The sequence below is a fragment of the Mus musculus genome, chromosome 1, assembly GCF_000001635.26.
Source record: "Mus musculus strain C57BL/6J chromosome 1, GRCm38.p6 C57BL/6J".
Taxonomy (NCBI): Eukaryota; Metazoa; Chordata; class Mammalia; order Rodentia; family Muridae; genus Mus; species Mus musculus.
Window position 1 is genome coordinate 167,632,784 of NC_000067.6, and position 13,439 is coordinate 167,646,222.

General features: G+C 48.3%; 1 protein-coding gene across 3 annotated transcripts in view; it reads left to right on the top strand.

Moving 5' to 3' along the window:
* Rxrg (retinoid X receptor gamma) overlaps nucleotides 1–6,840 on the top strand; it is a 41,262-nt gene extending 34,422 nt beyond the window's left edge. For 2 of the 3 annotated variants that reach the window (NM_009107.3, NM_001159731.1), the window contains 3 exons: nucleotides 1,652–1,743; nucleotides 2,917–3,022; nucleotides 6,343–6,840. In NM_009107.3, coding sequence (NP_033133.1) covers nucleotides 1,652–1,743; nucleotides 2,917–3,022; nucleotides 6,343–6,490 — 346 coding nt within the window. In that variant the 3' untranslated portion in view covers nucleotides 6,491–6,840. The remainder of the gene's footprint in view (nucleotides 1–1,651; nucleotides 1,744–2,916; nucleotides 3,023–6,342) is intronic. The other variant, XM_030252326.1, reaches the window with a different exon arrangement.
* The last annotated feature ends 6,599 nt before the right edge of the window (nucleotides 6,841–13,439 follow it).

A 13,439-nucleotide genomic window follows, 5' to 3' on the forward strand; every position in this document is an offset into this window, starting at 1 on the left:
ACAGGTGCACATGACTATATCAAAACCATTGGGATTTTTTTTTTTTTTTTTTTGTACTTAGACGAGTGTCTCATTCTATTGTTTCAGCGAGGCTCAAGCTTGTGACAATCCTCCTGCTTCAGCCTCCCGTGTGCTGGGATTACAGGTGTGAGCCTGGTTTCCAGAGATGATTAAGCACATGAAAATAGAAATCTGGAGATCGAGAGAGGGAGTTTGGCAAAGATGACAGTAATAAAACAAAGCCAGTCAGAGGCCAGCATCATGGCCAGGCAGATGGAAGGGCCTGGTACCCTCATGCTTTCTAGTTGGGTGGACCTCTGGCATCAGCCAGTAAAGCTGGGGGGCAAGAGGGCAGTGCACCATAGGGGCCAAGACCCATCTTCAAGAGGCTCCGTGTTCTGGGCTAACAGTGTTTTGGCCTCTTTCTCTCTGGACCCGAGATCCCTCTGCTACAGCAGGGGCAAGCTCGGTCAGGAAATAATACCACGACAGAGATTCACTCTCTCTTTTCTTTTTCTGTTTTAAAGAGTTATTTATATTTTACGTATATGAGTACAGTGTAGTTGTACAGATGGTTGTGAGCCTTCATGTGGTTGTCGGGAATTGAATTTAGGACCCCTGCTCAGTCTGGTCAACCCCGCTTGCTCGCTTTGGTCGACCCTGCTCACTCAGTCCCTGCTCGCTCAGTCCCTGCTGGCTCAGTCCCTGCTTGCTCCGGCCCAAAGATTTATTTATTATTATACATAAGCACACTGTCGCTGTCTTCAGACACACAGAAGAGGGCGTCAGATCTCATTACAGGTGGTTGTGAGCCACCATGTGGTTGCTGGGATTTGAACTCAGGACCTTAGGAAGAGCAGTCCGTGCTCTTACCCGCTGAACCATCTGGCCAGCCCCTCACTCTCTTAAATATACTAGAGTATATTTGAAAAATAAAAATTGAAATATAATATAAAGTATGTATATATATTATAAGGCATTTTAAAAATGAAGTAAATGGTAACAATATAAAGCATACATATATGAGATATGATATATGAAATATGATATGTAGTCAATAAAAGTAATTAAATAAGTAGGTGAGTGACTTGGGGCTGAAGGAATGGGCAGGTGATATTGAGAAAGTCTCTCTATCAAGTTCCAGGACCCAGGGCCCCTTTCCGTCCACCATAAATAATCTTTTTTGAGGGACTGCTCAGTTTAGACGTGTTGACTTCTTCCTTGCCCCTTTCTATGATGCGCTCAAGCACTGTCTTGGCTCCGGAAGATGTTTGCCCTTTGACCTGGGCTGCCTTCCTGGGTTCTTACGTGTACAGTGCCCTGAGCTGGTTTTCCCTGCTGAGTTTCTCCTATCCAACTCATTCAGGATGCCTTTCTGCTCCCTGCTGGGAGGCCCGCAGTGCTTCCTCCCTGGTGAGCCCCAGAGGCTGTTACTCACTAGACCTAGCCCCTTAGCTGGTGGTTTCCACACCAGTTTCTTCCTCTACACTGCAATCCTTAGGATGAGGGGCTCCATCGTCTTCATCCCTGCACCCTTATACCCATGGCAGCATCTCAAACTTGAATAGGGCCATCACAAGTACGGTGGAATTTATTTTATTGGTCCCTAACTCAACCCTTTTCTCCCTCCCTACCTTTGCTTCCTGTGAAGAGTCCTTACAGAGTTGGTGTCCAAGATGAAAGACATGCAGATGGATAAGTCAGAGCTGGGGTGCCTACGGGCCATCGTGCTGTTTAACCCAGGTAATGTCTGTTTAACTCCAGCCACTGTGTGGGGCTCAGCCCTCTCTCAAGGTTGACCTCTGGGGCTCTGATTTGCTCCGCCCCGTCCCCCACTTCTAAGCTCAGCGGAGACAGAACAGTCTGAGTCCAGAAGCCATCAGTCTATAGAGTCTTCTCTTCATTGCCTCTCCTCTCCAGAGCCATTGGTATTTCAGCTGGGTGTGGGGTTTCACTGGGTGGGAGCAGCTGGGGTGGATGAGATCTTCTAGTGAGCTGGATGTAGGGTATGGAAGAACGACAAGTGTCATATATGTCTCAGGAGTGTCATATATGTCTCAGGAGTGTCATATATGTCTCAGGAGTGGTTCATTTCCCATTCACTTGGCATGGGTAAAACTCCAGGGCAGCATGTTCTAAGGGTGAGTGGGTTATAACCGGGATGTTTTCCTTGGACAATGAACTTGGGGGGATGGACAGTAGACATGCAAGAGAAGCCAAGACCAAAGATACTTAGGTAAGAGCTGGCCTCCTCTGCCTGAATTGGGAGGCAGCTGTGAACCTGATGGGACATCACTTGTGAGCAAAGACAGCAAAAAGAGCTGGGTACTGAGAATCTCACAGGCTGGTGGGAGAAAGAAGGGCTCTCAAAGGAGCCTAGCATGCGGTTAGTGGGAAGGAAGTGGCATCTTGGAAGTCCAGGGGCAAAAGCACTTTAAGAGGAGGAAGTGACTAGCTTTGTCAAATGCTGCTGGGTATGTCCAGTCTTCAGTAGTTTGACATGACAAACGTAAACCCTTTAGGTCCAAGACTGATGTAGCTATGATGCGGTCCATGTGTAGGGTTTGCTTTCGTGCCCCATCTCAACACTTAGGCACACTCGGCGTGTCAAAAGCATCCGGTGAGGGCGTGAATATTGCTTTTCGAGACAGGCCTGGATAACCTCTCCTTAAGTCAGCAGAGGGTCTGTTTCACTATTGATATTTTAAAATCCTTCAGATGGAGAGTTTGTTAGGGAAATGACGCACAGGAAAGATAGCCACCCGACGCAGGGGATCTGTTTACTTCCCAGTTGTGCCTGTGAGTGAGTTCCAAGTGTCTCTCACAGCCCCAAGGGAGGTGGCCAGTTTGATGCTGTCTGGAGGAGGGTGTCCTGCTGAGGCATTAACCAGAAATTCAATCCATTGCTCTCTGCAGATGCCAAGGGTTTATCCAACCCCTCTGAGGTGGAGACTCTTCGAGAGAAGGTTTATGCCACCCTGGAGGCCTATACCAAGCAGAAGTATCCGGAACAGCCAGGCAGGTGAGAGAGATGCGGAACGAAATGTTAACAGCAGCATACCTCTCCGCGTCCCCCTCCGCCCCCTATTGACTGTGCATCTCCTTACTGGGCTGACATCAGCACCACAAGATTAAAGCCTCAGCGAGGTCAAGGTCGTGTCCGTCTAGGTCAACATTCATCCCACCCACTGCTAGCATTAGTGCTTACAGCAGTGGCTGCAGATAGAGTAGCATCTTGCCCAATCCGCCTGTGGGTTTGCTTTTTTTTGCTGTTTGGTTACCAGCAGTCAACCGTAGTTTGAAAACACCAACATTAAATGGGCAGTTCCACAAGTGAATCAATGACCTTTCAGCAGCTTTTATTACCATGTGTTGATATGATAATTGTGTTTTGTTTTCATTGTTTACCTCTTACTGAGTGTCTAACTTATAAATTTACTTTTTCATTGCTCTATATGTGTATATGCACACGTACATACGTTTTCTGTACCTATGTACAGGTTTGGTCGTATCTTCAGTTTTGGGGAAGCACACAGGGACCTGGGACAGATTTTCTTGCAAATGGGGTGGGTGGGAGACCAGGATACATATCCTTAAATGCTGGGTGAACAGGGAAATGCATGGGTCGGTACGGGAGCGGGATCTCAAATCCAGCCAGTTTCAGAGATCCAGAAAGGACAAGTCTTTTAAGGGAGATCACAAAGCTGGTGGCCGGTGGAGAGAAGATGTGAACCCAGCGACAGCAGGTCCCTCACAGTCCCTGCCCCATGGTGACTCTCATGGAGCACAAAGGACAGGCTCTGAGAGCTGAGAGATGCTGGTCCTCAGGCATCCATCTGGGCGGCCTTGTTGTACTATTTATAGTATTGCTGTTTGGTTAAAACAAACCTTTTAAAGTTTCCCGCAAAGCATAGTGAGCAAGGATTTGCCCTTTCTACAAACTGACTAAAATGAGAAACTGTGATTCTCACATCCCATATCCGTTGATCCAGGATGGTACACTGACATCTACCAAATGTTCCGCAGAGACTAAACTGTATTTTGTCAGAGGTTGTGAAGAAATCAAGTGGGTGGGTCGATTAATAATCAGATTACTGTATTATTAGAAGTAAAGTAGTGATAACAGACCCAGTTAATTAGTAATTAAGCCAGTAACTTACCCCAGTGAAAGTTTCCTTTCTCAGTCTTCAGTCTTGGTGGGCACTCAGCACACAGAAGCAGCCATCTTCTCTACCAGCACTCAAAGACCCAGGCTCCTTCCTCCCTGTGACTCCATTATGCCCCCAGAGCCACCTAGGTGAGCTCACAGGAGGCTCGGCAGGTGCATGAGGGGGAATCCCTTGGCTTACTTAGGCAGGTAGCTAACTTGGCATAGGTCTGTCTTGCATGCTGGCACTACCCAGCCAGGGCATTTTCACAGTGGTGGAGTGCTGCCACCTTGTGGACATAACGTAGCAGTACACCCTATAGGGCCCAAGTTCTTTGAGAAAGTTCGTCTTATTTGGGTATATGCTGGTGTAGAAGCATTTGTCTGTCTGGGTGTGCATATGTGTGCATTTAGAGGCCAGAAGTCAATCTCAGATGTCATTTCTTAAGTGTATGTGTGTGTCTTATCTGTGTGTGAATTATGTGTGTGAGAAAGAGAGGTCACTGGCCTGGAACTCACAGACTGTAGGGCCAGCTGCCCAGTTAGCCCCAGACACACTTCTGTCTCTTCCACAGGTCTTTAAGACTATATGGTGGATAGTTTCCTGATGGAGGTATTTCTTCAGCCCTGGTGCTGTATTTTCAAACATCAAGTACCATGAATATAGAAGTATGCACATTTGACATTCCAGTTCAAAACTTTCTTGAAATGAAAAACTTGAAGTCACATAGGCAAATCAAAGCATGTTTCAAATCAAGGGATTTGATGGGCTGTACAGATGACACACATCCTCTTCCCGTGCCTATCTCTCACAGTGAGCACCCTATTATAGAAAGTACAGACAAATGTTAAAGTGTGTGTACATGTGAGAATAAGGATGTTCACACACACACACACACACACACACACACACACACACACACGAGATTGTGTTTGTATGGCAGCCTGAGTGTAAATGTGCATATGCAAAAATGTGTGTATGCACACGTATGTATGTAAGTATGTGTGTGTGAGGGTAGATGCACAGCCCACATTGGGGAGGGGGTATCTTTCTTGTTGCTGCTGTAAAATACTCTGACCGAAGCAACTTAGGGGAGAAAGGATTTATCTTGGCATCCAGTTCCTGAGAGATACTGTCTATCATGGCAGAGAAGCCTGGTGGCAGGAGCAGGAGGCAGGTGGTGACATCATACCATACTCAGGAAGCAGAGAGCAAGTGAAAGGGGGGCCAGGCTCTAAAAACCCAAGTCCTGCCCTTAGCGACTCATTTCACCTAGTGAGGCTCCAGCTCCCAAAGTATCCGCAACCTTTCCAAACAGCGCCACCAGCTGGGGACCAGCGTAAATACACGCGCATACAGAGCCTCCATGCTCTTATGGGGGATACTCCACGCTCTAACTGCGGTAAGGAGGAGGTGAGAGTGAAGGAGAGACTATGCGCATGTATGAGAGCAATGGGAACCGCACATGTGTGGGTCTCGGGTGCGTGAGCATATGTGATCAGTGTGCGTGAATGTGTGTGTGTGTGTATTTTCTCCCTAAACAGACAAGCTTCTCAGAAGCCTACTGCTAGTCTCCCTCCCTCCCTCATCCCAACCTGATAAGAAGCTCAGAGGCAGAAGTTGGTCATAGAAGTTCTGATTGAAATCGAGAACTTGGTTTTGGAAGCACACCGAGGTCACGGAGTCTAAAGAGACCAGTTAGACTGAGAGGAAAATCAGCGTCTCTGGTCTTGCCTGGTACACAGCAGGTCCCCACTTTTATTCATCTAGTGCCGATAGCTGTCCGGAGAAGAGCACACCTCATGTGTCATGCCCTGTTCCAAGGCCCCCACTACTAATCTTGGCAGACCCCGAGGAACGCAGGGAAATGTCTGGCTGGCAGGCAGTGTCAGCCAGACAGTTCCGTGATTGATTGGGGGGGGGGGCACTGAGGATAATTCTGGAACATGTCATAAAATCCAAGGCTGCCAACGTGCTGTGGGAGCCCGGTTCTTTTAACACAAACCAGCCCTCTAGCTGGTTTCTGAAGTTCCTAGAAGCTCTCTGGGTTGCAATCCTCCGGCTCCTTCATCTCTGTTTCCGGGCTTTTCTGTCACAGCTTGGTAGAGACCCATCAGGCAGTCTCCACTGGGCGACAGTAGGTGTGTTTCTTCTTGTCATTCCCTGCTCACAGTGCCCCTTGGCTTCCCTCCAGGTTTGCCAAGCTTCTGCTGCGTCTCCCTGCTCTGCGCTCCATCGGCTTGAAATGCCTGGAACACCTCTTCTTCTTCAAGCTCATTGGAGACACTCCCATCGACAGCTTCCTCATGGAGATGTTGGAGACCCCACTGCAGATCACCTGAACCTCCTCAGCTGCAGCTTCCCCACCCAGGGTGACCCTGGGCGGGTGTGTGTGTGTGGCCCTACCCTGCACACTCTCCCCCATCTTCCACTCTGGCCTCCCTTCCTGTCCCCAAAATGTGATGCTTGTAATAAAGACAACCTTTCTACACATGAGACTTTTCTAGGTGGAGTTTTGTACGGCTGTTAAAGGTGGCCCTTCTTTGCTATTTAAGGGGCTGAGGTCTTTCCGGCAGTTCTTGGGAAGAGTGGCCAAGCCTCTGTACATATAATTGGTTTAAATTATTTTTTCACTTGCCATGGAAAGCAAACAAATGGAAAAGAAAATAATAAATATGATATTGGCACTGCTTGGAGTGTGTGGTATGTTATTGTGTAGTTGGGAAGTTCTCTGGGATTCAGGTATAGGCTAGCACTGGGCTTTGTGGTCCAGGGCTGGGGCCAGAGGCTGGGCTGGGCTGGAGACATCTCGAGCATCGTTTACAGTTAACCACTTTGGTTCTTCTCCTTCTTGTTTTGATTCTTCTCAAGCCTGCATTCACAGAGATGGAAAAGGAAATGTAAGAGAACAGGGACTATCTGGGGGAAAAATGCTAGGCTTTTATTCCTATCCCTATTGGGGATGGAGTAGGCCTATCCCAAGCCAAATTCGAGAACATAGAGACTGTCTAAATGGATGCCTGCCTATATAAGAGGAGGCTGGGGTCTGACCTTCCTGGCTAGCTACTCACTAAACATCAGGAACACAGAACCTTCCTCCCCCCCCCCCCCCCCCGTGCACACAGCAGACAGCAATGAATGCTTAGAAGAGGTTGGACTAGTATAAACACAGAGACGAGTATCATTCTTCAGGCCTCTAAAGACAGGGCTCCATCTTGGAGGGGTAAGACTGTAATAGCGTCAGCCCTCTGGGAAGTGTGGGCCGGAGTGAGGTGGACTCCAGGTGGAGCCAGGAGCGTCAGGGGCTGCTCCTCCCTCTGCCTGTGCTGGCTGGGCAGGGGCAGCAGTGGCAGTAGGAGCAGGAACATAAGGAGGGGGACAGAGATCCTCCCAGGGGACAGGAAGGGGGAACAAGGCTGACCCTCCTTTAGAGGAAAACGGGTGGGGAGCGGTGGGGTCCATAGCACTTGGTCTAGGTGGTCACTGGCCTTATAAACTAAACCTTCACCCTGTCAATGATGGGGAGATAGAAAGTCCCCTCCTCAGGCCATCCTACTTTATAGGATCTTTCTGCAAAAGATGGTTAGTTTGAGGGGACAAACAACCAGACTTGAGTCTTCTGTGACTTGGCAAAAGTCCTTAAAATGGTTCAGGACCAAGCCCAGCGGGGTGCTTTGTGCCTGTCCCACCCTAGGAGTCAAAGAAAAATTTGTAGGAGAGGACAAAAAGCACAAATGGAATACACACAGACAAACACAGAAGGACATTCCTGGGAGAAAAAAAGCAAAACCAAAGGCTGTCTTAGCCGGTCTTCCTCCCTGTGCATGGGAGGCCCATAGTCCCACAGCCAGCTCAGAATCCAGATGAGAACTAGCAAGTTCTGCTTCCGGTAGGGCCTCGAGAGTATCCTCTGTGGCTCCTGGCCGGTTGACTGCTTTGTCACCCTCGACCTCCAGATTAAACTGGCAACAGAATTAAATCCAAAACAGAAACACAGATGTGGACAAGACAAAAGACAACTGGGTGCCTGAACTTATCAATGGGGGGGTTGTACTCCACTAATTGGGTGGGTGGGGGAGGGGAGTGTCTTCAGCAAATCTTGGACAACCCCCCAAATGTAAGGGTCCATGAGTTTTGGAAGAATGACACCCCAGACTCAAATAGTATGTAAACACAAGAAGTGTTTTATTCTACAAAAGTCCAGCATGCTTTATGAAGATAGACAATCACGTGAGCTCACAGACCTGATTTAAATAAAGCACATTAGGGGAATTCCAGGGTAGGTGGGCTTTGTTTTACTCTATGTCTAAGGATATTCCATTACCCAGAGTGGGGGGTGGCTGGAAACTGCTGACCCTTTGTCCTTGCTTCAGGCCAGGTAGTGGAGGCAGTTTCTGATGGCAGGGCAGTTTCTGACTAGCAGCTGCCTGAAGCCGAGGTTTTTAGGCCTAATCATCTGAACTGCCAATCTGAAGCCTGTCATGGAGTCTGCCTGTCTCATCAGAATCACCTGGGAAGAGATTCTCAGTAGGGCTTGTCTAGCTCAGGTTGGCCTGGGAGCCTGTCTGTGGAGGAGAATGTCTCGATTATGCTAATTGTGTGGAAAGACCTAATCCACTGTGGGCAGCACCATTCCCTGGGTTCTGAGCTGAATAATAGACGTGCACACATTTATTCTCTCTGTTCTTGACTGCCATGTGACTGGCTGCTTCAGGTTCCTATCTCGACTTTCCCACAATGATGGGCTACAACCTAAATTGTAGTCAAGCAAACCCTTCTCCTTAGAGTTGGTCTACCCAGAGCATTTTATCTCAACCGCAGGAAAGAAATGTAGCTCACTTTCTCCAGCACGCAGTTCTCCAGTGGGCAGAGGAAAGGAAGACTTAAAAACAATGGTGATGAAAGTTGTGAGATCAAAAGAATGGACCACAAGCTTGGGATGAGGCTGGATAATTTCAATGACAGAAATGAACTGTTTTGTGCATCTACCTAGGTACTGTCAGCAGGCAGGGAGAAGGGGCCCAATAGAGCTGGTTAGAAAGCTGCTGTTGGGAGAACACTAAGGCCTTTTCTGCCTCATAGCCATATGTAAGAGGCACAGCTTACAGAAAGCATTTGCCAGACCAGAACTGTTAAACACGGCAGACCTTTTTCTTCAAGGGAAGAAAATGGCTGACACCCGTTCACCTGGAAGGCTGGTGTGGATGTTGCCTTAACAACCTGGAGATCCTTCCTGGTCTGTGGATCTAGCATTTACCCGAAAGCCCCAGCATTCTGAGCATCCTGAGCATTGTTTAGGCTCTAATCCCGAGCTTTGTCTCTCAGTGAATAGAACCTTCCCCAGGACACAGGTCCCAAAGTTTGCATCTTCTACCGATGGAACCCATCAAAGGCAGTCCCAGCTAGGTCCATAGCTGGGTCCCTGCCCCCCCCCCCGCCAAAAAAAAAGCCTTAGTTATCTCCTCCTCCCCTCCCCCCTTCTCCCTCCTCCTCTTCTTCCTCATCCCCTCCCCTCCCCCTTCTTCTTTCTCCTCTTCCTCCCCTCACCCCTCTTCTCTCCTCCTTCTTTTTGTTTTTGTTTTTTCAAGACAGGCTTTCTCTATGTAATGTTATCTGTAGACCAGGCTAGCCTTAAACTTAGAAATCCACCTGCCTCTGCCTCCCTAGTGTGGGGATTCAAGAGGTGTGGCACTATGGTCGGACTGTTTGTTTAGTTTTCTCCTTCTTTATGCAGCCACAGCACGCTCATTCTGGCCAGGCTTGCTCTCCCACCAATCAGTGACTGCCTGTGTGTTTGCTTTGACTTTCTTCTGTGTCTGGGAGGACACCTTTTCCAGTGACTCCTATTCCAGCTCGACCTGTCCTTTCAGGCTGGCCTGTCACCATATCTTTATGCAACCATTCCTGATCTCCCTACTTCTCTGGTTCTTCACATTATTTCGAATCTCTCTCCATTTGAACACCATTCACACTGTGTGTGGCATATTCTATTATTCACTTTCATATTATAAAAACTTTACCGTGAACTCCTTGAGCAGAGATCATGTCTGATGGAAGTGTTTCCATAACAGCTTAGAGCCAAGCACCCAGTTCAAAGTTGGCATTTTCCCCCCACAGTTGGTACCCCTGGTTTCGTTCTATTTCATTCCATTGCAAATAGAGCAATCTCATTGTCAGACTGTGAGCAGTTAAATCACTTTTCAGGGGTATGGGGAGCAGGAAGCAAATGAATTCAGGCCTTAGTGTTCATTGCCTCGGGGAACTGATACACGAGACAGACAGAAAACATTAAGATCAAAGTTAATAGAGATCCCTTCTCTGGGACTGAAGTGATAGACGTGGCTTGGAGGGTGAGGTGCTTGTCACACAAGCATGAGGACCTGATTGTAGTTACCTAGCACCCCACCCACAGAGAAGCCTGGAATGGCAGCAAGCTTTATGATGCCAGTGTGGTGAGAAGTATACAGGTGGGCTATGGGGGAATGGATGAGAGCCTGACTGAATACAAGGTGTTGACATGAACCAAGCTGGGTCAAGGACCCCAATACCTCAGACCCATGGGAGCTGGCTAATCCTTCTCCAGGTCAGGAGTTGGCCAAGCCTTCCTCTGGCCCCAGAGCAAATGCTGACTGCAGGTGCAGACCGGTCGATTATAGCTTCTTCTCTAGGATTGATGCCGGCTGAGACTGCTCCCCTACAGAGACTTCCTACGAACATTAGCTAAGCCTGCCTCCTTGTTCAGCTGTGTACCACGAGCCCTCCTTCCTATGCAGCTGTATACAAGAAACCCAGCTCCTTGATTCAGATGCATAAAATAGACATGATGAGTTTCTGGCTTGCTATTGCTGCTATTTCTTCATCAGAGAGAGCACAGCCTACCAGATCCCAGCTTTCCTGTCTGTGTGTCCATCCTTTCTTCACTCAGCTATAGCCCTAGTAAGATAAATTTCGGAAGCAGTGTGAAATGTGGCAGTGGATCCCAGAGACTCACAGGCCAGCTAGGGTAGCCCCAGGTTAAGTAAGAGACCTTTTCTGAGAAAGAGAGAGAGAGAGAGAGAGAGAGAGAGAGAGAGAGAGAGAGAGAGAGAGAGAGAATATGTATGTATGACATCTATTCATTCTAAATATGAAGAAACAAAGATTGCTGAGGTCAGTGTTGGTCCCAGGGCACACACAGAGCTCAGGGTGAGGGGCATGGCTACCCTCACTGCAGACACTGTTCTTCAAGACCTCCTGTGTCCTGTGCTGTGACTGAGAAGGATCTGCAGACTGAGGCGCTAGTAGATGCAAGGGGCACAGAAAGGAAGAGCTCTTCTTAAGTAAATGTGGAACTCGGACAAACCAGCAGCTGGCTGACATATTCCGAATGTTCAGCTTGTGGATATTTTCTTTGGCTAGTTCTCTTTTAGACTTTCGTCTTTAAAACTGGTTTAGAGGCCACCTAAGAAGGTGGTCTCACGATTCTACACTGAAAACTCATTAAATAACCACAACCCCCCTCCCCCACGTGACACAGATTCTCATAGCATCCGCAACTGCCCCACCTGCCCTAGCACCATGCTGGCTCTTTCTTAGTTCCTAGCTTCCTTCCCTACATTATTTAATACATTTGGGATGGAATGGGACTTGACTGTTTCCAAACATCAAATCTTTTCTCTGAGTGATCACTGCATCAACAGCTGGCTTTTGGCGAGTCTTCCCTCAAACTGAACTAAGGCTTTCGGCTATAAGGATTAATTTAGGGCATCGCTGGGACTAGGAGGGGCTAGGTGGGTAGTGGCAAGGAAACTTAAACTCTTCCCCTTTTTCCTAAGGTGCCCAGGGAAAGCAGATCAGGGAAAAGAGTCTCTGCCAGCTTGTGAAGCACCCCCACCCCACCCCACTCCACAAAAAAAGGAAAAAGAAAAAAAAAAGAAAAAAAGAAAAAAACAACTTCCAGCCAGAAGAGAGCCACTCTCACCCTCCTGGAAAACTCCATGAAAATGTCTCCCGTGACAGATTTGGATCAAACAGCCATCTCTGACCACAGACCACAGAGGAACTGGCCCTGGGCCCAGAGTCCCCACGGGAGAAACTCCTTGGGCTGTGCAGCTGTGGCGCAGCTAGAAACCCATCCATCTTTAGCTGGATGCTGCGGCGTGGAGACAGTTAGGCACGGGCGCCCTCTGCTGCTGGCTCCCGGTATTAGTCGCGCCTGTCTGGGAGAGCATCTTCCAGAGCCTTGGGAGAGCCTCCAACTCTGGCCAGAAGCTCCTGGAACCTGTGTCATTCAGTGGAATGTTTGTTTCAGACTCTGCGGAAAAGGGCCCCAAGGAGGAGTCAAAGCGAGAGCATGAAGACACCCACAGAGGAGGCATAGGAATATCAGTGCAGGATGGGAAACAGTGAACCCTCCCGCAGCAGCTGAAGGGAACATAGACTAGACTTGCCTTGTCACCCGCACAGTGTTTCAGACTTAGGACTGGATCTCACTCTGACAGAAACGTTTCCATTGTCACTGACAGACAGATGTTCCCACAAGTAGAACATGGGACTCGGGAGTAGCCAAATTAATTTTCAATGGGAATCAGGACTTCTTTGCCCCATACCCCTTTAACCAAAGCCAAGAGAGTATAAAAATGTTGGCTGGGATCATCACTTCCCACATCTGAGGAGCCAGATGTAGACTCAAAGGAAGCCAGAACTGCTTATAGCGCACCTAACAGTTAGCAAAGGTCGGGGAACTGGTGTGAAGAACAGAGCCCAAAGAGAAGGGCAGAGGATTCTCTGATGGCAATGGGGCAGTCCATTATGGCACCTTGAGCAGATCCTGGACCTCACAAGGCTTCGGAGTCCTCTGCTGTGTGATAGAAGAGTCTGGTCAGATCACCTCCAAAACATCTTTACTTTAGTGAATCAATAGTGTCTATCAGAGATCATCTGGCTTTGTGTTCCAAGATCTGGAGTGGAAGCAAGGGACCACACCCAGTCTTGGATACCGGTTCTAGAGGAAGCAGAAAGATTTCTTAGCTCAGAATCTGAAGGATAAAACACACAAGTTAAATAGGATTGTCTAATATATGTTATGAGTTTGGTGCTGTTAAATGACACAATTATAGAGCTAGGGAGAGGGCCCAATCTGTAGAAAATGTTTGATTTACAAGCACCAGGACCTGCGTTTGATCCACAGAACCCATGCAAAAATCAGGTTGCAGTGGTGGTCTGAGTTTATAATTCCAGCAGTGAGCAAGCTGAAGCAGAGTTCTAGGCAAGCTAGAGAAGGAGGAGGAGGGGAAGGGGGAGGGAGAGGGA